Here is a 24994-nt window from a genome sequence, read left to right as displayed (position 1 = left end):
AAGTAAGCTACTTCTGTAAAGTTATTTAATTTTAATTTTATTTCTTTTGTACAGGTTGCTAAGCTTTAGTTTGTACACGTGTTAGGGTATACTTTGTAGAGATGGAATATAACATATTCTTTTCTCAACCTCCAAGTGTTGAGCTGAGCTTTTTCCAAAACCGTTCTCCTTCGTCTTCTTCTTTTCTCTGCTTTTTCAATATTCCATCTGCTCATCTGCATGCAATTGTCTCATAACAAAATAGTACGATTTAAATGATGCATTTCCTATTATTAAGATATAAAATTAATATAAAAAGTATCGTTTCAAAAGTTAACAAAAAGAAAACATAGTATATATTATTCCGCAATTATTGCCCTCCTTTGTCCCGCAAATAGGAAGATAATACAAACAAACATTAGCTATTTGTGTTTGTCTGCAATACAGTCACTGTTTTTCGTTTTTAGTAACCCATACTCGTTTAATAAGAAGAATATATATCTAACAGACTAACACATGCACAAGCTAATTAAATTTAAAACATATTTCCTAAAAATGGCATCTTTTAAATGAAAGAAAAACTTTTAGGTACTAGAATGTGGATGCTACACCTTTTTTTTGCAAATTAAAGGTCAAGAATATTCATCAGACAATTTAACAGCATTCCTATTTTTTCTAGTAGAAAAGAAAACAAAAGGAAATTTATCGATAGATCATAAAATATAAATTACTGAAAAATCTCAATATGTATAAAAATTTATTTATTTTATATATTTATTAAATTTAATGTGAATCTAACGGTCATAAATTAATTTTAAAAATGACATGTCTGAGAAAATCTCAAAAAAAAAAAAAAAAGAAGAACATTCATGTTGACAAAATCAAAATGCCACTTGATATCCTTTACCATTCATTTCCGTATGAGCCCGTCAGGTCCCCACCGGCGATGATGTGAAAACTCCACATGAAAATAGGGCCTCAACTACAATTACTACAAAACAAAAGGACTAAACTGCAGAAACGCTCATTTCAAAATTCAAAAAAGACACACACAACAACAACAAGTGAAATAAAAATAAAATATATATATATAAAAAAAGAGGGCAATCTCGTGATTATTCACGCACCAGAAAGCCCAACCTGAGAACGTAGTCTTTAAGTGAGAGAAACAACAAGAGCAGTTGCACTGCAACCCCATTCATTTTCCCCCATTTCGGACTCCAAATCCTCTAATATTTACCATTTAATGCCACTCTCCTTCCTCTCCTCTCTGAAATTTCCGATCTTCTTCCACTTTTCACTCCCTGCAATTCCCATTCACGAGGTTTTCGAGCTTCGTTCTTCATCAATGGCGGTTCCTTGAATACATCTCATCTCTTTCTCTCTCTCTCTCTCTCTCGCTATCTCATCTTCTAGCTCACACGCGACTTGAGTTCGTACAGCAAAAATGGCGGCCTCTTCGAGCTGAGACGCTTCAAGCTTTGGGTCCTCTGCGACTTTCGCTTCCTCGTTGAGCCTTTTCCCCTTCGGAGAGAGGAAATGGAATGCTGATACATAGAATTTGTGCTTCGGACTCGCACGCCGTCTGACCTCGGTTTCAGATCTAACCTTTTGTCTCGGTTTGGTTCCGAAGCGCCATTTGATGGCGACGACAAAGCGTTTGGTGTGAATTTGTTGCGGTTGTTGGAGACGTGAAAGAGAATCTCGTGTTAGGTTTCTTTGATATTTTTAAATTATATATATTTTTAAATTTGGTTCGTGGACTTGGATTTCGAAGATGAATCGTAGTTTTAGGGCTCCAGAATCGCAGATGCTAGCGGCGATGAAGCAGAGGCAGCAGTTACGAGCCTCGATGATGAAAGAGAAAGAGGAAGAGCTCGCATTGTTTCTGGAGATGAAAAAGCGCGAGAAGGAGCGGAACGATCTTCTTCTCAACAGTTCGGAAGAGTTCGATGCTCCATTAGGTAGAGAAATTCAAGTTTCTGATTTGAAGTGTGCGGATTATTTCTTCAATTTTTATTTTTTCTGTGGTTCATTTCTTACCTAATTTGAAAATCTTGCTATTTTAGGTATTTTTAAATTCCTAATCGATGAATTTTTGCAGGATTAAAACCCGGAACTTCTCCGATTTTTAACATCTCATCGTCAACGCCGGCACCGCCGCGGAAGACTGGTGCTGATGATTTTCTCAATTCTGACAATGATAAGAATGACTATGACTGGTAATGGTTTGTTGGAATTTTCGTTTCCATTTTATATTGTTCTTTGTGTGGTATTATTATTATTACTATTATTTTTTTCTTTTTTATTTTGCTTGGAAAGAGTTCCACTTGCAGAGACTATAATGTGTTGCAGATCATACACATGCAAAGTAGGCTTTCTTTTGAAATTTAAATTCCATCCCTTTGTTTATTATCCAAGATGGGAATCTAGTTTAAGAAAATCTTTAAAGGATACGAGAGAATATTTTCTATACTCACAATTAGAATTGTCTTGTGAGTTGTTGTTGGGAGCAAATACCTTTTGCAGATGTAGCACAAGAAAGGAAACATAGATGGACACACGTATATGTGCAACTCAGAGTTGCACATGTATAGGATACAAACTTTTGAGGAATGAAACGAAAGCCATCAAGGTGTTTTTGTGGAGAGAATTTTAGAACATATCTTTCCAGGAATTCACCCCTATTGCTATGAATGAGTGCTGCGTGTCCGTGTTTGTGTTTTTAACATATATAACTTTGTTGGGTTAATAATACAACTTTGGTGGAAACGGATACATTTATCTGTCTTCTGAGTTGGCATCAATTAGATTTTTTTTTTCTTTTGTTTCAGGCTCCTAACACCCCCCGGGACACCACTTTTTCCTTCTTTGGAGATGGAATCACAAAAGACCTTGATGAGTCAGCTTGGTACACCTAAGGCTCGTCCGACAGCTCTGAAATCTAGAGTAAGCACCTTCTTAAAACTTTAATTGGAGCATTCCTTGTTCTGAAGTGTCAGAAAATGTAAGTGGTTGTTTAAATGTTGCTGGCCTTGAAATTTTCTGTCCAAGTGGAAGTTGCTATTATTTTTGTAGGCCTCTTAGAGAACTTTGCTTTTTCTATTTTCCAAATTATAGACACGTAATTATTGCTGGTTTTTTTTACCATTGCCACAACTTTAAGATGAAAAAACTGAAGCAGAAAAGTAGCAGAGGAGTTATCACTTTGATGTCTTTTCGCATATCTTCAATGAAGCCCACCTTAACATTTCAATGAAGCCACAGTTTCATTTGAACTTCCAAATTCTTGAACTTCTTGTTACAAACTGGAGTTCGTTGTCTGTATTTTTGGAAAGGCTGTCCTTGTCTATTAATCTAAGTATCATACTTGGGTGCCTCTAAGAAAATAAGTTATTGTACTCCACGGGAGTATGCCACTTGTCATTGTGTTATTATCTTCTAGATGATATCAGAGTAAATAGGTTTCCATGATACGTTTTATTGTTATATTTCAGTTCATTTTGCATGAAACATTAAATACTGTCTGCTTAAACATTTCTTCGTCGTGCTTATAGTTGGCAAACCCCCAGCCTGAGCATCCTCCCAGAAGCAGCGTAGGAAATAAACAACCAGCTTCATCCCCTGGGTTGAATTCTTCGAGAGTTGCGTTAAATTCTACAGGTGCTGGGACTCGGAGACCATCATCATCAGGAGGTCCAGGATCAAGACCTTTGACACCAACTGGACGTCCCACATTGACTACAACGTCTAAGTCTTCGAGACCATCAACACCTACTTCTAGAGCAACCTTGCCTTCAAGCAAGCTGACAATTTCTGTGACTAGGTCTGCAGTTTCCTCAGCTAAGCCCTCTCCCACGGCTAAGCCCTCACCCACGGCTAAGCCTTCACCCACAACCAAGCCAACAGTTCCGTCAAGATCTTCAACACCATTGTCAAGATCAACAGCGAGATCTTCAACACCAACTTCCAGACCTACTGTACCTGCTCCCAAGTCCACATCAAGGGCATCAACACCAACTCGTCGACCTTCAACACCATCATCTGCACCCAGTGTAACTGCCCCTCTATCTAAATCCTCTTCTTCAATTGCGAAGCCAGTTTCCACGGCAACTAGAAATCCAGTACCCTCACGTGGAGCATCCCCAACAGTAAAATCCAGACCATGGAAGCCCTCAGAGATGCCAGGTTTTTCACTTGATGCTCCACCTAATTTAAGAACATCACTTCCTGACAGGCCACTGTCGGCCACCAGGGGTAGGCCTGGAGCACCAAGTGCTCGATCTTCCTCTGTCGAGCCTGCTTCAAGTGGAAGGCCAAGACGGCAATCATGCTCTCCTTCAAGAGGACGCGCTCCCAATGGGATGGTTCACCCTAGTGGAAGTTCTGTTCCTGCAGGAAGTCGAAACCAGTACAAAATCAATGACAATGTGAGCCCTGCTTTAATTGGAACAAAAATGGTGGAGAGGGTAATAAATATGCGGAAACTGGCACCACCAAAGCAAGATGATAAACATTCTCCTTATGGTCATCTCTCTGCAAAATCTTCTCCTGAAAGCTCAGGCTTTGGTAGAACACTCTCAAAGAAGTCCCTGGACATGGCTATACGGCATATGGTATGTGTCTCCTGCATTTTATTTTATGTCGCATCCTATGTTTATTTGAGAGTCTGAGACTCGATATATCTTATTACAGAATACAATATTTTATTACTACTTATTTGTATCAAGTGTTTCGCTGCTTTTTGGTCTATGCTGATGTTTGCGTTGACCTATTTTCCCATTACCTTCTATATTTGAGCATTTTTTATTCCTCAAATTTAGACTTGGAAGTTTGGCATTCTGTCATTTTTTCTGATTCAGATTTTGACTGCAGGATATTAGGAGAACCATCCCAGGTAATTTGCGACCGTTGATGACAAATATTCCTGCATCCTCTATGTACAGTGTGAGAGCAGGGTCTGCTCGGAGCAGAGCAATTAGCGTTTCAGATTCTCCGCTCGCCACAAGCAGCAATGCTAGTTCTGAAGTCAGTGTCAACAACAATGGCCTTTGCTTAGATGGGAGTGAACTGGAAGACGATATAGGCAGCGAGCGAGGCGGTCGGTCTCCTCCTAGTGTGCTTGGTAGGTGATGGTTCTGGGGCATTTTTATTGCACATAAATTGCAGTTTCAATATTGAATTGCAACGCTCTTGGTAGTCGAGAGAAAACTGGATTCAGTGAGAGCTAACCAGAGTTGTGCTTCAATGAGTAGTAATGTGAAGTTTTATTGGAAGAATTCGCGGTTAAATTTTTAATTGCAATTCATCATTGTCTTTGTAATAGTAGGGTAACTAGTGATATTCTGAACAATCTTCCTCGCTCATTTCGTTCACGGTGTAGTGTCATGTACTTGTTTTCATGAGTTGATCGAGTTCCTTTCGTCCTCTTTTTAGAGCTTGGGGATTTGTTCAAAATACAAGGAAGCACCGAAAAAGATCTATTTTCTTTTTCGAATTCACCATATCAACTTGTAGCCATTTTGGTTCTAAACCGTCTGAAAAGGTGAACGATGAAACAAATAGATACAAATACAACAGTGGACCAAATTATCTCACTACCCATGAGCAAATACTTAGACATCAATACTTATATTATATCATCCGGATCACGATATCCAGTTGCAGGACCACAGATTCATAGCCCAAAAGTCAAGCTTCATAATCACTGTTGATTGTACTGTTACTGCCTTTGCCCAATCCAACTTTTGGCTTGATTCTAATGTCAAGAAACTTTCAAGATTGCAACATTTCCTTTTCCCTAAAAGGTACTCTTAAATTTGAGATCACTTTCCAGGCACCGCCAGCAGGTTACCTAATTAATATATATCGACTATCCAACCAGCAAGAACACCTTATGAAGAGCAGAATTTTCCAAGGTAGTATGAAAGGAAGATGGAAAAAACGAATAAAAAGCCGAGATAGAGAAGAGATTCTTGAATTTGAGTTATAACTTGAGTTGAACTTGTAACTTGAGTTTGTGTTTAGTTGTATACATTTGAGTTATGATTTGAGATAAGAATCTTTTTGAGTTTGTGTTTGAGTGAGTCAAAACTTGAATTTGTATTTATATAGCATTTAAATAAAAACTCAATGTTGATGAAAAATTTTAATAGCGTATATGAGTCGGGTTTTATTCGTCTTTTCGTTGTCAACGCATAGAAAAAAAAATCATCTCAATCAGAATCAAAACGAAAAAGTTATAGCATTTTTAAGAATAGAAAAAATACTGTTCATTAATTTGAGTTCGAGTTTCTGAACTCGAGTTGAAGGGGAAACTTGAACTCGAGTTTTAGTCTTAAACTCGAGTTTGAACTCGAGTTTAAACTCGAATTTAAACTTAAAAGAACATAAACTCAAATAAAATTGTAACTCAAATTGTATTTTTTTGAGTTTTTCACTCGAAAGAACGAGCCTTTAATTTCTCTTAAAATGTTATTTAATGTAGCATGAATAGTAAGTTTGCTGACAAAGTTGGGTCCTGAACTCTGGCATTAAAGGCTCGTTTGACACGAAATTTTTCAGAAAATGTCTGGAATTCTATTTTTAAAAAAAGCTTATTAGGTTAAAATAATTTTTAAATTTTTTAATAAGCAATAAAAATGTTGAAATAAAATTTATAATACCTTAATAAAACTCGGTTATAAACATTGAACTTAATTTAAAAGTACTATTTCAAAAGCCTAATTTTGTGACTTGGATTGGAAGCACTTATGAAAAATTAAACACTTGCAGATCATCCAAACACTTTCAAAAATAATTTTTGAACCTAAAAAGCCAAAAGCAGCTTTTAAGAAGCTCTTCTAAACAAGCCCTAACTAGGATAGCTTCTACTAGATCTTCACTCGATCCAAAGCTCCAAATTCAACTCATTGATATGCTTTAATCTTTTGAATTTCTTCTCAACACCCCTCACCCCAAAAAATAAATGAAGAAAAGTAAAAAATTATTGTTGAATTGTCACTAAGATATCATATGATATAATAACGATATACTATATAACAAATAGAAGGTCTGCCCTCTTCTGATGCCCGGTTTCTTATCTTATACATAAAAAGGCAAAAATTAAAACAACATTCTAACCGAGTAGCCTTTTACAACTTACAACGAAATATCATCTAGAGACACTGACAAAGAAAGCTGGGGACAAATTATCAAGCAACAGCCACAGATTTAACGGGGGCAGCCGCAGAGGCCACTGCTGCAGTGGGAGCTGCAGTGCTTTTAGCATCGTTTCCGGGGGCTGCCAGTGGTGGTGGAGCATGCTTTAGGTGGGCAGGTGTGTTGTGTTTCAGTTTTACAAGTATCTGCTGCATCCTTGAAAGATCAGTTGGCCTTCCGGGCTTCGGACCTTTGATGACAACAACGGATGGCTTCTTTTCCTGATCCTTCTTGCCTCTCCTATTTTCTATAGTCGGCACTTCATTAGGAATAAGCTCGGCGATTGACTTCCAGTAGTTCTTATTAGCCTCAGCATGAAACTTCTCTTGATTGGCCAAAAACAACTGGATAACTCCAAAAGGATAAAAATCAGCTGAGCACGCATATCGTTCTTCCATAGATATTCAAGGTTTGTAGAACAAAATTAATACCACTAAGCACTAACCTTCATATTCTAGTTGTTAGAGATATACAAGATTTCACTTATAGGACACCTTTTATGGAGTGAAACTTATAGGACAAAGTTATCAACTCTAAAAGCAACAAAATTTCTAGGTAACGTTTACTAATCAGATTCATTGCTGCGAAAAGTCAAGTTTTGTGAAAGCAATTACGAATAACCAACATAATTGATTCGTTACACTTTTATGCTCCCGGTCACATGATTTCTCAGCGAAAAATTTTGACAGAACAAAATGTAAAGAAAGAATCTTCACCTACTTTAACAATTGCAAAATGAGTTCAGTTACAAGGGAAATACGATCTCAAGGGGATTTAAAACGAAAAGGCAAAAAAAAAAAAAAAAAAAAAAACGAGTTCAGTTACAATATGCAGAGCTTGCTTAAAGAGATTGGAGAAAGAATGAAAATTGTTAATGCTGCAATAAACCATCACATGCAATTTCTAGTACCCTAAACCTCATCATTTGGAAATTCTAGATATTGACCTGAGGGAGGAACCATCATGTAGGATAGCATAAAAGTAAAACTTTGTTTATTATGCTTAAATCCCTTCCCAGTAACATAAATTCTTTACTATGCCTATCAGACTGCCATTCATATCCTAATTTAACCCATTACTCAATAAATGAGCAATGATCAATCTGGAAATTATGACATTTGAAAAATTCACTGTAGAACAGAGAATGATCATCAACTATAACTCTCAAAATAGATGAAAAAGCTATCAAGATTTTAACCACCCAATAATTGAAAACAGTAAATAAGTAGGTGTTGACATCATTAATACAAGAAAATTATAGCAAACAAAGAAAAGGAGCAGTTTGGTATCAGAGACACACACATCCAAAAGTGACATAAAATATCATTCTCACCTTCTCATTTTCCCTGTTGGAAGCTTTGTTGTTTTCACAAGCGATCTTTCTCTTCTCATAGAACTCGAGTTTGTATTCATCGGCTTCCTCAATTATCTGATTCAACAACTCCTTCTCCATCCTTTCCTTCTCCTGAAGCCGAATTGCGTTCTCTCTGATTAGGACATCAAGATTTTCCATGAACTTCACTAAAATTTGCATCATATCTAGAATCTAGCCAATGAATTATGGCAAAAGCTAAAGAACAAATTACAATAATCATTACAATTGTATGATCTAAAGTTCGTTACTTCGTCACTCCAAAAATGAAAATCTTACATATTTCTTTAAGAAAATGATGAATTGAAACAAAAATTTCAATGTTTTAACTATAAACCTAGAGGATCAGTTCAAAATGAATTGTGGAGACATCGTCCCATTGAGCAGATCGGTGACAGATAAATTCGATAAATACGAGAAACAAGACGATTCGAAACCTTACCGCCTCCATTCTCTGAGAGCGAAGCCCTCCTCGCGGTCCATCTCCGATGTAGGAGGCAGAATCGGACCGTCCGATCCATCGGAGCCCTTCGGGATGGGCTCGCCGTAGGCCGACGGAGGATACTGGGCCAAGGGAACCGGTTGCCCGGTGGAGCCATGGAAGATCGGCGAGTCAGTGGGGGAATCCTTAAGAGACTCGGAGTCGACGAACTGAGTCCCGGAGAACGAGTCGTAGCCTACGCTGCCGTCATCGTCAAAGGGGCGACTCCACCCGGTGGCCGGGACTGAGTCGTCACTGCCGGGCTGAGTGAACGAGTCGGTGAACTCGGACGACATGGTCAAGTTTTTATTCGAACGCTTAGAAAAGAAAAGAAGAATGGACACAACTCTCAAGGCAAAAAGCTCCTTCCTTGTCCTGGAACGAGAAGGTCAGTATGGGCAAAGCAATGGTCAAGCCTAGTTTGACGATGGGACAATATTTTTATGACACGTTTACCCTTATGATCTTAACACAATTACGACAATTTCAAAATTAACGCAAAGAATCCCATTTAAGCTTAATGGAAAATGCAATCCTTTATTTTAATTTTTAATTTTCTTTTTCTAAAATTTGTCACTCCTATCTATCTTAAGGCCGGTAATATAGATCATGACACAATAATACGACTAAAAAATGACACGAATTTCGTGAGTTAAAGTTAGAAAAAAGAATCCGGATCACATTTGATTAACCTGAAATTGACACAAAAAACACGTGTTAATTTCGTGTCAGACACATTTAATCCGAACACGACACAAAATTTGTAAATAAATTCCAACATATATATGTTTTTATTACATATTTTAGATTTTATTGTGAACTTGTGACATCATTATAGTTGTTCTCAAAATCTTATACTATTACTTGCTTAATCTTGATGGATGTTATTGTATTTTAACGTGTTATAAATTTTAAGTTACTTCTAATGTGTAAAAACTAAGAAAAACATATAGTCCCCTGTTCATTTCATCGATTCAAATTTAGAATTTGAGTTTTGCTACAGTAAAAAGCTCTTAGAATCTGTCACGTCTAATTTTTTTTGTTACTGTAGAAAAGTTCTCACATAAAGTCATATCTAAACTCAAATTAAAAACTCAAATCAGCGAACTAAACAGACCCATAATTTTCGTGTCAATTTTAGGTTTACAGGTCAATTTCATGTCATGAGTCATTTTTGAGTCGTATCTTGTCAACCCCTAAAGTGGTCATGTCGTATTCGTGTTGTGGCTTTTAAAAAATTTCGTGTCATGGGTCGACGTGTTCAGGTTGACTATAGATTTAAGAAGAAGTGATCAAAACACGATACGAACACGACACGTGACACGAATTGCCATCCCGTAATTTATGCTATTCACATATAATGAGTTCCATTAATGGGTTGGTAAAACCAAACCTAATAGGACCCACTACTTTGTGAGTGAGGGTATTTAGATAATATGTCATGGTTTTTAAGGTTGGATTGAGTTTTGTCATGAGTATTAAAACTATTACAAAATATATCATAGTGACATTATTTAAGTTGTGTATTGAGAAAAATTATACTTGTATTTTTGTATATTTCATTTAGTACCATTAAATTTTGTGAGAATTTTGTGGTTTGTCATTGTATATATTTATAATTTTTATGAATTTCATGATTTTAAGTATCTTTAACTGTGGTATTTTCAGCAATAGTTTATGTTTTTTGGCATATGTAAATTTAAACTTAAAACTTGTGGTATTCCCTAGTTTTATCCTGTCATTTTTCTTTAAAATTAGCTCAAAGAATCTCATTTGAGCTTAATGAAAAAATGCAATCCTTTTTTTTTATAGTTTTTTTTTTTTTTTTTTTTTCTTCGAGTGCGGGATTTGAATCTTATACTTTATAGGTGTAAAATTATCATTAAATTATATTTATAATCATTATTGAACACCATTTTGAGATATAAATTTGAATCCTCTTCTCTCTCTTTTCTCTTAAGTTTCCTTTTTCTTTTTCCTTGAGATTTTTCCCCCCCTTAAGGAGAGAGCGTATGCGTAGCTCCTGCTTGGTAGCAAAGAAAGTGTGGAAATATAGAAAGCAAAAGCAATAATTTTAATTTTTTTTACAAGTACTCTTTAAAAAATTTCATTCTCGTTTTAAATACATTTTCATGTTATTTGTCGTATTTAAGGATCATATTTTTTTAATTATTTTATTTTATTTTTTTAAGCTCGAGCCCTCTTTCAAAATACATTTTCAAGTTATTTGTCGTATTTTTCAAGGTTCTTTGACCTTTCAGGGATTTTAGGTGTCGTTTCAAAACTTAATTGGCAGACTTGTTTTCAAGTTATTTGTTGTTATGGTAGCGTTTTCAGTTCGAATCGCTTGCCAAGATATCGTCCGTGTTCAGGTGGTTGTCGTACTTTTAGCTTTGGAATTGATCCTTTCACGTTTTTTGAGAAAAAAATAAATTTAAAAAAAAAATGACGTTTAACGCAATAAATACAAAATGTAGAAATAAAAATAATTTTTTAATTTAGTATAAAATGAAAGAGAAATGAAAAAAATTCTCTCAAACAGAGAGAGACAGTAATGAGTTTTTTATACTGAAAACAATCTCTTAATAAAACTACTAAACACATTTTTAAAAATGATTTATGTTTGAGATTAAAAACGTTTGCATTTTCATTAGCATATAAAAAATAAATTTATTTTAAAACGAGTTCCAAACGCATCCTTAGGCTCTGTTCATTTCACTGATTTGAGTTTAGAATTCGAGTTTTACTACAGTAAAAAGCTTTCAGAAACAGTCACATTTAACTTTTTTATTACAATAAAAAACTCTCACATAAAATTACATCTTAACTCAAATTAAAAACTCAAATCAACGACCTAAACAAGCGCTTAGTTTTTGTGGTTTTATCGTTTATGCAGGTCTTGCCTTTCATGGTAATTTAGTTGTCGTTTCTAAACTGTTATTATGCCAAATTTTCAGGTGCCAAATGTTATCGTCGTTTTTTATTTATGTTGTAGTTTTTTTGTTGGACAATAACCCAAAGACGATCAATCACCATCAAAATCCTAAAACCACCTTTACATCATCCTTGTAATTCACTCGAGAAAACTGTCAAATGAACGGTATCAGAAAATTTGTGTGAACGTGAAGGGTTGGTAAGTGCTTCGAAATTAAGATTTGAGTACCTATATTTTGGGCGAGTACAACAGGCGTCTGAAGCTCCTCTTTATCTGGAAATTGGATTTAGATATGCATTACTACACCCGTCGTTAATGTTCATACTAGTCCTCATCGCAGCCGAAGTGTAGCTGCAAAGTTTCTTGTGTGCCGCTGCCGCTGCCACCGCCATTGATTTTATCATGAACGCTCTCTGGCTTCTCTCATCCACCTTTTCCGTTTTGTCGCCATCGGAAGCAGCAACTGCTTTTTCCTAATGAAACCGACTGTCGAGGGCCTGATGACAAATTTAGGATTATCGGTAGTTCCTGTATTGCTTTGGTTTCCTGCCAATAAGCAAGACAGGAGAAGTGTATTCAATAATTCATGTTCATAAACATAATGAAGGGGAAGAAAAAAAGTGGAGAACCCGCAATTGGCTTATCTGCAAGACGAGCTTAGCTCAGACCATGCAACTATGGTATGCAATCTAGCACCTTATGTGCTTGCCAGGAAACAAATTATTTGTTCCCAAAAGCACAAATACATACATTCTTTTGAACACCTAAGCCAAATTTGACTGCTTATAAATCAAACAATAAAGCTTGAAAGAGAAAAGTGAGAGTGTAAAACCTCTGCGGCTTGAGCTGTAAGGAAAACTGGCACTTCTTAACGAGTCAGTTGGTTTTCCAGGATGCTTCTGAGAGACACTTTGTCTCTTAACAGCAAGTATATGGTAAAAATATTGTATTGAGCTTACAATTGATAGGTTACATTGTATATTTAAATAGGAATACAAGAGGACTATTCTAGGAAACTATACAAAGACAAATCAGCTAACAAAATCAAATCATCTAAAACAAGTTTCCTCATTCTAGTTTTGACTCAATCTCCTATATTTACATTCCTGTTTACTTTTTACATTCAATACCGAATATTCCACTTTCCAACATCTCTGCATTTCAAATGTGTACAAGAGTATGAGGAAACTTAGTCGTTCCTCAGAATAGAAAACAAAATGCACAAGACTACATGTATTTTGTGAACTACAGGCTAAATAATTCCAATAACAGGAATTCTAACACCTTCATCAGACCAACTGAAAATGGAAATCATCGTTCTTTATGGATTCTAATAATAGTCAGTCACTTGGTTGGTTTACAAAGATTAATGAATCCAGATAATATTACGAGCACACGCATTAGATACAGATATGCCATTGAGTTTCGACAATATAATACATGCAATTGTTGGTTCCCGAATCGAATTCGGGTGTGGAAGCGTGGCGGGGAGGCGGATTGTGTATAACAAAAATTTCAGAAAAACTTTTGAGATACTCTATAGATTATATTAATTTATGCACGAATAAATTAATCGCATTAATTTACATCAAGAACTGAATCCGAAAAAATACTTGGAAGCCGACTCGGATGATAACTTGAATTCTTTGACCACGAACAGTCCTTACTCCAAGTTTGTGTTTAGAATACCAAAGTCTTCCACGTCAATTCCTTGATTCCACGTAGACGTGTGTGTGGGCATACGTGAGACAAAACAGGTTTCTTATACACTCGAATTTCCACAAACACTAACGCATGCACGATGTGAAATTTTTGGAGAAAAATATTTTTGCTCTCTTTTTTCTTGAGAAATTCGGCCACCAACAATTAGGGCTGAATAATGCTTCAAAAATTGTGTCCATAATTTTCTATCATTATCATATTTAAAGAGTAGAAGTCAAACTTCAAAACAGAATCAAATATCTATCTCCAATTTTGAATTTGGAACAAAAAATCCCATCCCCTTATCTCCAATGTGGCCGGCCACCCTAGGGTTTCCTAACCCTGTGTGTGGCGCCAATTCAGATAGGGAAGGAAGAGAAAAATCATCTTTTATCCTGTAGTCCAATTTTGACTCAAATTTAAATTTCAATTTAAGTCAAACTTAAATTAATTTGAATTCTAAATTGAACAACTTATCAAATAAGTTTAAATGGATAAATCTAGATGTGTTCAAATTCAAGTTTAAATAATCACATTATTTAAATAATAATTAATTCTCAATTAATTATTTTTCGAGTATTTAATTTTAGAATTCCGTAATTCTAAAATTTCCATTTTACCCTTTGTGTCTGGTAGAATTACAAGGACGACGCGGGGACATATGGACCTATAATCCCGAGCTCTAATAAAATTAATAATTAATTAAACACTTTAATTAATTAATTAATTCTATTAATTCCAATAGTTACTCCACTATAAACTTGGAATTGAACTCTCGAAATTATAGACATTAATTACTTCTAAACTGTGAAGTATTCATTTGATATAGTCATTACATATAGATCAATCCTCCATAAATAATTCATAATTAGAGTCAGGTTGAATCCGTTAACCTCTCTAATTATATCTGCATCATTGAGTACCATTGATTCTCTAATGGATATTGATTCATAAAACACATTCATGAACTAGAGCGCTCTTACTAATCCAAGTACCGAATCAACACAAGAGAATTATTTATCTACTTCTTTCTCAAGAAGGAATGGATTCCATCTCGTACAATAACATTCCCAACTATCTATTTCATTATGTCTCCAAAATACAAGGAATAGGATTCAGGGTCTCAGAATCCGTAACAAGTAAATCAAAAGACATAAATTCATAAATAGGGTTTGTTAAGAACTCAGGATTAAGATCATTCTATATATGACCATCGGTAGACTCAATTAGAATTTCTATGCTTAACGGAAATTATTAGAAATTCATATTGTGTCTTTGTCCTTGTTCCACACTATCCTATTATGCGAAATACACTCATTCAATATCTCACCATATTAACAGTGCAGATACAACTGTTCCATTCTAAATGGGAATGACATGTATTAATAATGTTTTAATTAAAGATTCTGAACTTTAATTAAATTCATCATGAACAATGTTTTTGATTATTATCCTTAAACACTATCCTCTCGTATATAACACTTATATACTATGTTTAAGGTTACATAAACAATCACGGAATTTTCATTTGATATTCATAAAATATTCATAAATATATGCACATAAAATGATGAATAAACTCTTTTATTAATTAAATAATAAATATCCTATTATATCTCATGCTTCTAAGACACTATTCCCACCACAATATGCTTCAACCAACTCTGTCACCAAATGCTCACACATTACTGCCATTACATTATTGCTCCATAAAATTCATACAATAACCAACATAAATGTCCTACCTTTGGATTATAATGAATTAGGAAACCATCATCATCAATATTTTCTTCACGAATTCTTTGAACATAGTTTCTTGAGTTATGCGTTAGTTTGTGAAAAAAAATCAATTTCTATTAAAGAAGCCCCCTACATAATAAAGAATTTGGCCCAAAGACACAAAACCAAGAGAAATAATGACATGGAAATTGATTGATTTAATTTGTGCTTCATCCTCCTCATCCAATTTCTTCTCTTGCCATCATATTAGCCAAGAACACCCAAATTTAATAGAGCTAAGATTTATAAGGCGGCAAGGAAAATTGCAAAGAACATTTAAATGCGCATTTAAAATTTTCAATAGTTTACTAGCACGTGAATTATCTGTTTGCACTTCTAGTTCACTTTGGTAGACCATCTGGCAGAAAACATCTTGTATGCAGAGAAGTTTCATGAAATTGGACGATGGCATTAGAAGGGTAGTGATTCAAGGAGTGGCATACAACAATTTTAGCTTAGAGGGCAGAAAATTTTATCATTAAAAAATCTTAGATTTTTAACTTTTCCACAGCTGTACAATTCAAGGCTTCAAGCGTTGCATCTTGCTTGATGGTTGCGTATCTGGACTGGAAAACATAAAGGCCTGTATAAGTACTATAGGATAGTATATAAGTGTACAAACTCACCTAGAAAAGGACCATAAAGAAACCAAAATTTAAAAAGAGAAAGATAGTGCAGTATGATTTAGTAGTACAACACGCAAAAGGAAAAACACCATGATTGTACGGATGGACTATGATCATAATGCAATTTTATGGGACATTTGAAATATATGAACAGGTAGCTATAACTAGAGCAGCCAATAAAAGTTCCGAAACCTCGATGTGGGAACAATTGTTGATCATATATACCTTGATGGACTTTAATTCCTCCAAATTAGCCAAGTTGTCCATTGTTCTTTTGGAATCCATGGTTGTGTTCTCCAAGGATTTCATTGGATCCCTCATTTCTTCGATTTCCCTTTCCCGCTTCTCCTTCTCTACTCGCTGGCAAAAGAAACCTATTCATTAGCAAACAGACAAAACCATTCCCATCAGCAGCAGCGATGAAAACTCAACAAAACTTCTACATAGTCCTCTCTACAGAATGCAAAAGGATTTTACCTCATCCTCATCACGCCACGGTTCGAAATTGCGTGTTGATCCAGACTCAACAACATAATCTGAATTTTGAGGGTCCGGCTTCATGATTATCTCCGCCGCGCATTGGCTACATCTGAAGTAGAATCTATATATTTGAATTTGAGAACCCAAATATTTCTGCAAACACATAACAGTTGATAAGTTTTTCACTAGGGATCACGAACTTGCACAAAACAAAAAGAAACATGCTAAAGCCATAAACATTCACCAAATCAACCAAAAACAAAGGTAAATAATGAAAATCTGTTGTTGGGAACCACTTGAAAGGAGAAAGATTGAAAGAAGAGAAACCTCGGCAATGACATCTTCCTTACGGGCGTTGACTTTGGTTCCCCTGTACATGAAATTTCCGCAGAGATTGCATCGTATGCCCATCGAAAGCATCTTTCGCTCTCCCATTCTTCTCTGATCTCTTCCCTTCCCTAATTCTCAGTTTGCACTTTCGTTTCCTCTGCTTCTAGAATAAGTCTCAAACTCTTTCTACACTTTTTCCTAAAAAGAAATATCTATCATTAATGCAATGCAATAAAGAAATTCAGCCGAGGAAGCTACAAATAAATACTCCAGTTCCATTTAGTACCAGTATTATAATGTATTCGTGATGCAAGTTTAACTTATGACTAACACAAATCACTAACACGAATTATCAAATAATAACACAGTCAACCTATTTATAAATGTACACAGATTATTCAGGTGCTACAGCTAAGAATTCCTGGATTTCATAAAAAATGCATCTCCAAGAAAGATCTAAAATATCAAATAGCTAAAAAAATTAATAAAAAAAAAGAAGAACGAGAAAATTTTAAATGATCAAGCATTGAAAAAAATATACAGATTAAAAAACAATACAAAATTACAGAATACGACACCTTAATCAAAATTAACAAAAAAAAAATATAACCTATGATTGAGTATTTCTCCTAAAACAAATAAAACCCTAAATCAATATTCAGTTTAGCAACCAAATCGATTTCCAAAGCTTGCAAGAATCGACTACAACATTCAAAAAAAAAAAGGAGAGAAACAAAAAAAGAAAAAAGACATCCGCTTTGGGTAAGATGCCGCCGGCGTTCGAGTTTGGTGGAAGCTTCGAAGGGCGGGGAGAGAGAGAGAAAGAGAGAGAGAGAGAGAGAGAGAGAGAGAGAGAGAGAGAGAGATATTTTATTTATAAAGTATTGATGATTCGAATCTCGCGGGAATTCTTCATATATACAAGGAGGCGTTCGACAGTTTCTTTGCGAGGATGGGAATGGCAAATGTTCATATTTGTCGTTTTTTAAAATTTATTTTTGTCGTATTTATTAGGAGTGAATGGATTGGGTGGATTTTTGAGATTTTTTAACCTACCTAATTAAATTTAGATGGGTTTGATTCCAAATTTAACCTACCCAATTAAGTGGTGGATTGATCAGGGTGAACATAATAAAGAAGTAAAAAAATACAAAAAATAAAATAATCATTCAATCTAAAATAAGAAATATATAAAAATAAAGCAACTTTCATCATAATAGTAGTCTTATAAATCTCTAAAATTATCTCATAAGTTATAAACTAATATAAAAATAAAATATATGCAAAACAAATTCAAATATATAAGTTGTAAACTAACAAATAATAATAATAATAACAACTCATATAATATAAAACATAATAGAGTGTTAAGTAAATAATGTAAAATATAAAACAAATGCTATACTTTATATTTATTTTTATATATAAATAGATTATAGATTGGGTAGGTTCATGTTAAGCTGGGTTAAGAAAAACTCAATTCGAACTCACCCAATTAATAATCGGGTTGGATGGATTATGTTGATCTCTTGATTAGATTGGTCGGATTCGGATTATAATGAGTTGGGTTGAATGGGTTAATCAAGTTCGTTGGATTGTTAGGTTTTTTTTTCACCTCTACTATTTATGTTATGTAATATACAGAGGGAAACATGACATAGTTCCCACATGGCACATACAATTAAATTTGGAAGATTCAAATAAAATATTCATTTGTATTTTTCTGTTTCTGTGTTGCTGCAATCTAAGAATAACAATGACCGGGATTCAAAATTTATTCAACCATGTACATACAAAAATATTAAGGATTAATTACAAAAATTTCTCTGAATTATGATTTGTGTAACACTTTATTTTTTAATCTTTAAAATATAACATCGGCTCTTTCTAAATTATGAAACGTTAAAAAAAAACCCTTCTGTTAATTTTGATGTTAAAAAATACACGTGTCGCATATTTGAGTATAGTGGTTGAGATAAAAAATACACAATCACTCTTTACCCATCCATTCTAATTTATATTTTTCAAGAGCATTAATAATTGGTGTCTATAATAAAAAGAACCCAGACAACTTCGTTTCTTCTTTGACTATATTTCCATTTCATCCAAGCCAACGGAAATAAAATCCCCATATCTCTCTGTTCCGAAAATTCATTCTCGGTCCTTGAAAAAAAGAAAATAAAATGAGCAAAGAAAGCTACTTAAAGCTACAATGGCAAGCTCCACTGTCCACACTCCATACCCAAGATCAAGTAGAGCATCTGAAAACCAACCTCCCTTTGGAAACTCCCAAGGAATTGGAACAACCATGGCGACATGTGTGTGAAGATCGCAAAGGGTAACAGCACTCAAGACGTCGGCTGACGAGATTGCTTTTCACCCACTCCCTTTCCCTTGCCATCTCTCATGTTGTTCAGCAGAGGATGATTTTTTTTTTTTTTTTTTTTTCCTTTTAGGGGAGAGGATGTAGAGATGTCAATCATCGGCTAGGCTCATGGGAGCTTCGTGCCGTACATGGCATGACTCACTGAAACTTCGTGCTGTGTTTGTGTCAGCCTAAGATTTAAAATCGTAAGCCCAGGCCCATTCGTGCTCGTACCGTACTCGTGCCTTTATCATGCTAACAACTGACATAAAGGATAACAAATTACTAACGAAAAATTATTTATAACAATAATTTTTATATTTGTTTAGAGATATGTAACTATAACGAAAAATTATTAATAAAAAAAATTTATATTTGTCATGCCGGCCCATCGTGCTCAATAAGTCGTGTCGTGCTTGCATCGTGCTCGTGCTTGTTGTCCTGTCGTGTCGTGTCAGGCCCACATGCCAAAAACTATGAGCACAACACGGCCTACAACCTCGTGTCGTGTTTAACCTAACCCATTATAATCTCGTGCCGTGCCTGGTCCAAAAATTTTCGTGTCGTGCCATCGTGCTTGATGGACGGCCCGACTCAATTGACATCCCTAAGAGGATAGATTATCTTTTAAAACTTCTTTTACCTTTTCTATTTTATCTTCAATTGACAATTAGTGTGAAATTTTTTAATAATTAGTTTTTTAAAACACAAAAGCTTTTAAACTCAAATTATATTTCTTATAAAAAAACTCAAATAAGTTTTTATTTTTAAAATAAATAAATTAAAGTTTAAATATGAGAGATTACTAAAATACCCTTATATTATGCACTATAAATCAATTAAAGTGTCACTTCCGTTAAAAACCTTAACAAAAGAGGGTATTTTGTAAATGTTTCATAGTTCAAGGGGCACTGACTGTAACGCCCCCAACGCTAAACCGGTCTAAGGCCGAATTTAGCGAGGTGATGCTACTTAAAACATACTTTCTATACTTAAAACAATGTCATTTTTAAGATACGGAAACTTGTGGTTGATTTCATCACAAGATTTTCGTAAAGGTTTTTTGAACAAAATGAGTTAGTGTGCAAAATGATTACAACCACAAATCTTAGATATTAAACAGTCATTCAAAAGCGACGTAGTAACAAAAAAAAACATTTTGAGCCCATCTATTGTTTGGAAGTACATATAAGTAAGATGCTAGATATAGGATTTGGAGTACTCAGCCAACCTTAGAAATCATTTTTTTACTCTTCGGTAACAACAACATCATCTGCATCACAAGGTAAAACTAATGAGCAAAAACTCAATAAGTAGATTTCAAATAAAGTATCTAAAATCTCCGTGGCTGAAATCTCTTTGTTAAACATTGTTCATAAACTTTCATACTTATTCTTAGTTTAGGTATGATACAGAACTTCGGTTCCAAGTAAGCCTCTCTATACATGACCTTCTCTAATTTTGACAAATTCTCTTCTATTAAACACTAAGTGGGATTTTTAGAATCTCTTTCTCTTGTGATCAACAAGAGACTTTCTACTAGCATTTTTCTTTAGTTGTCTCAAAGAGACATTTTCTCTAATTTGGGGTACCAGTCCCTCGCACCCCTGCTTACCCAGTCTCTCATCCATATACCATACTATAAAATCTCTTAAAACATAAAAACATAATAAGCATAAATCATAATCTCTTTCAAAATAATTAATCATGAATATTCTTTGAACATAATCATATAAGAATTTTATAAGAGAATAAACTTGCATAAATCACTCTACTTACCTGAATTTCGATCACCACTTTGTAAGCACAAACTAGCTGGTTGTGGGGAGCCTTCAATGTGCTAATTAACCTTTAAAAACCATAGCTTTCAAAAATCACATTCATATTATCATTTAACAAAATACATAATTGTGCATTGTTACGAAAATATTCATAACAAATTCATCAAAACTCAAAATATTATGAGACCAGTGGCAAATAAAAGTAGACTCAAAACCCTCTTTTTAGAGCTACTACATGATAGGTTCCAGATTTTTCAAACTAACCAAAAACAGCCCAAAATCCGGATTGAAGTATAATCTCGTTCGGAAAATGACAGCTTTTTAGCTAAACTTATAAAATTCATAACTAAATGTAAAAAAATCCGTTTAGAGTGATTCCAAAACTCACGTAAAGCTTGAGATGTATAATTTAATAAAAAAATATAAGATTAGTCAAAATCATAAGTATATATAGCAAGAAAATATAATCTACATAGGCTGTATAGAGGACGTATACTTGAACATTTCATCAAATACCTAGCATGCAGATCTTAATCTTCAAAGACCACTCTCAAATATATGAATCATCATCCTAATAAGAGTTTATCTTCAAATAATCATCAATAATATCAAGCTAAAATCATTAATTTCACCCAGAAACTAATATTTGAACCAAAACCTCAAGAAACTCATTTTTAAGAGTCTACAAACAACATGCATAATAAGCCACATCAAAAATCCGAATCTCAAGTAGGATTTCAACATCTTAATCTCTGAAATCTTAGTTTCTAACATAAAAAAGAAGTTACCTCAAAGAAAAACGTGTTCCCAAGTGAATAGAAGCTCAAAACCTTGGTGGTTATTTTTGGTTCTAGGTTGAAAACGAGTTGAAATGGGCTGGTTGAGTTTTTAGCTCATTCTCTCTTAAAAACCTAGGTTTGCTTCTGAGTTTTGGGTGAGAAGAGAGAAGAAAATGTTAGGGTCAGAGCTCTAGGTTTTTTTGCTGAAATAGACCCAAAAATGAAGTCTATACATGATAGAAGAGACCAAACAAAAGTAAAGTGACCTTATAGTAGGACAAGTGTCTAGGTTTTTCTAAGTCTCTAACATTTGTCCTAACCTCATAAAATCATCTCTAAAGTCTCTATTTTTCTTCTTCATTTAGGTGCCTAAAGTTCACTCAATTTGCTAAAATAGCATTCTCTCATAAAAACTCAAAATAGCAACTAAGTCCTTAACACATTTACATAAAACTATATAATAAAATATAAAATAATAATTCATCATTAAAGCAATCATAATAGAGGTAAAATATCATATCAAATAATCATAATAAATATAATTCTTTTTCTTCATAAGTTTAGCACATTGAGTTCCCATATCGAGCTAGTTGTACTGCACATTAAAACTAAAAACTCGATTAGCGAAGCTATAAGTTTAATAAAATCATATGATAGCTATCATAATAAAATATAATGCTAACAAATAACTTTAAGATAAATGGTAAATGTGATGCATGGTTTTAATTTATTAAATTTATTTATTATTAGCTTAAGACTTAATTAAATCTCGGGTATTACACTGACGATACCTCTTAAAGATCGAGAGGTAAAATGTTATACGAATCATAATTCAGGAAGAATTCTTATAATTAATCTAAATACTAATGCACCTCTACATAAATATACAAAACAACAACAATAATTCATGTCTCTTCCAATATAATAGTAATAGCATCTTTTTCAAACAATATGCTCAAATAGTTCTCACTTTAAGTAATCACGAGTATTTAATCACGATCACTTAATGGCTTTTTTTTTTCTTTTTTTTTTTGACAATTTAGGAGTGTTTGATTTGCCATATTAATTGCCAGGCTAGGAGTTCATTTTTTAGTGCTAGAATTTCCAAGAGATTACATGACTCTCTCTCTTTTTTTTTTTTTTTTTTATAGTAATCCATTTTCATCGATATATTCTTAACTTTTTTTTCTAAAAAAATCTTAATAATTAAGTCATTCGGGGAAAAGCGCCCTAAGACTTTTTAGTGAACAAAGTATTATAATTGGAAGTAAAAATTAATCCTAGCTCGGTGTCTTTTGAAGAATTGAAGAGCAATTAATAGCCTGTTTAGTTGGAGGATTGTGATGGATTTAAACCCAAAATCAATTCAACTCTTCATTGGGTTGCATTAAGGTTTGAATTTAGGTTTGGGTTTTAGGTTCAATTCTACCCAAAATTGAAAGTTCAACCAAACTTACCTCCTCCAAATTCTTGGGTTCTAACCCAAAACAATGTTTATTAAGCTCGTTTTCACCCACTTTTTTACAAATTCATAATTCTAACAATGTAATCAAATACTCGTTCAAATTTTATTTCTTATTAAACCTTACATTACCAAACGTCATTTTGAACTAAAAAAAACTTATAGATAAATTCGAACTCAAAGATTTAAATTTAAACAAAGCAAATGAAGTCTTTAAGTTAATTAGTCTACTCTTTGGAAGTGGACAAAAGTGCCGATATACCAACTTCAGCGTAATCCTTACTTTTGACGCTGCCATCGAAATAGCACATCTGCATGTTTATTGTCATCCTCTTAAAGCTAGACAAATCATGCATCTACATTAACTGCTTAACTTCTATTGTCTCTAGTCCAGACGTGTAAATTCAAATACCCCACCCCATTTACGGGTGCGGAGACTTTGACAAAAGAAGCGGTCAATCTGGGATGAAATTTAGAGACATTCTAGGTTTGACCCTTAAATTTTAAAAACTATAATTTTGTTTTTAAATTTTAAATTAGTCTTAATTAATCTTATTATTGGGATTTTTAACCCATGTGGCACAAATTTTCCTATGTGGCATTGATGATTGGCGTGAGATTTGTGCATTTTTATTGTCATCCATGTATCAAATCAGTTAATTATTTGTTGCTGCTTTTACGCATTGTTTCCATAATTTGTTGATTGATTTTCCCATAATTTGTTTTATAAATAGCCGATTTGATTAGATACTTACAGATTTTGTGGGCTGTCAATACAGTTGACTTCTGGGCTAATATTCTGATTATTTACAAGATTAATGCTATGTTTGGTAGGATGGTTAGAAAAGAGGAAGAAAAGAGAAGTAAAATACCTAGGTGAAGGATGTAAAATAGTTTTCTTTCATGTTGTTTGATAGAAGAGAAAGAAAAATGAAAAGAAAATATCAAATTTAAGACATTTTACAATAATACCCCAATACAAATAAAAATATGATAAATGGTGAATGTTAAAATTGTTATTTTACATCTTATTTTTTGTCAAAATCCTTCCTCTATTTTCTTTCATCTCTCTTTTCTACCCTACCAAACAAACTGTAAGTTGCCATTTTCAGTGAGATAATATTTTGATTTGTTGATCACAAATTTATCTCATCTATTTTAGGAAAACTTTTGTGATTTCGGTTTTTATGGTCTTGATCCTTGTACAAAATTGAGTTTAGGTTCATCGAGGATCATTTTAGTCTTTGATTGTATACATCTGGACATTTCATTCAGAGTTTTCCTGATCAATTTCGTTCTCATGATTGAAACCATTTTTGGTAACACATCACAGTCATCTGTCCAGATTATTTTGACAGCTGTAGGTTCAGATATTTTGTTCACACAGTGACAGCTAGATTTAATGAAGTAATTCAATCAAGAAGATTGCAATCAAATCTCAACCTTGATCAAGTGGAGAGACTCTAGACCTCTCTCATATCCGGGTTCGTTATTTAAGGAGGTCTCATTAGGAGCTTTGTGTTGAGAGAGCACGGACTAAAATTGAGAGATCATAATGTGAGAGAAAATTGAGTGTTCTCATTTTGTAATTAAGAGTGAGAGAAAATCAGAGCGTTACTTAGGCTTTATTTGTACTCTCAAACCCTGTAGTCTGCGGACTTTGTGAGGATCTGGAGTAGGTCTGAGGAGGAGCTGAAGGTGGGCATCATGCTTGGAGTACGTCA

General features: G+C 34.1%; 3 protein-coding genes across 3 annotated transcripts; 1 reads left to right on the top strand and 2 right to left on the bottom strand.

Annotated features, from left to right (window-relative positions):
- The first annotated feature begins 1103 nt into the window (after positions 1-1103).
- On the top strand, positions 1104-5854 carry LOC21409063 (endochitinase A). The gene is made up of 5 exons (XM_010096793.2): positions 1104-1943; positions 2084-2201; positions 2814-2928; positions 3537-4595; positions 4855-5854. Exons 1-5 carry the CDS (start codon positions 1757-1759, stop codon positions 5110-5112), a joined length of 1737 nt encoding a protein of 578 aa, XP_010095095.1. The 5' UTR covers positions 1104-1756; the 3' UTR covers positions 5113-5854.
- A 1078-nt stretch (positions 5855-6932) lies between these two features.
- Positions 6933-9408, bottom strand: LOC21409062 (clathrin light chain 2). The gene is made up of 3 exons (XM_010096792.2): positions 8994-9408; positions 8513-8666; positions 6933-7523 (listed from the first exon to the last, which is right to left on the bottom strand). The coding sequence occupies exons 1-3, from the start codon at positions 9326-9328 to the stop codon at positions 7173-7175; spliced, it is 840 nt and encodes a 279-aa protein (XP_010095094.1). The 5' UTR covers positions 9329-9408; the 3' UTR covers positions 6933-7172.
- A 5877-nt stretch (positions 9409-15285) lies between these two features.
- Positions 15286-17065, bottom strand: LOC21409061 (coiled-coil domain-containing protein 94 homolog). Its single transcript, XM_024164721.1, has 7 exons — positions 16881-17065; positions 16551-16706; positions 16299-16433; positions 15950-16013; positions 15598-15645; positions 15440-15499; positions 15286-15356 (listed from the first exon to the last, which is right to left on the bottom strand). The coding sequence occupies exons 1-7, from the start codon at positions 16986-16988 to the stop codon at positions 15286-15288; spliced, it is 642 nt and encodes a 213-aa protein (XP_024020489.1). The 5' UTR covers positions 16989-17065.
- Between the last annotated feature and the right edge of the window lie 7929 nt (positions 17066-24994).

This window comes from Morus notabilis, unplaced genomic scaffold (genome assembly GCF_000414095.1).
Source record: "Morus notabilis unplaced genomic scaffold, ASM41409v2 Scaffold42, whole genome shotgun sequence".
In the NCBI taxonomy this organism is placed as follows: Eukaryota; Viridiplantae; Streptophyta; class Magnoliopsida; order Rosales; family Moraceae; genus Morus; species Morus notabilis.
The sequence above is the reverse complement of the archived record's forward strand: the minus strand, read 5'-3'. Positions and strand labels throughout refer to the sequence as shown.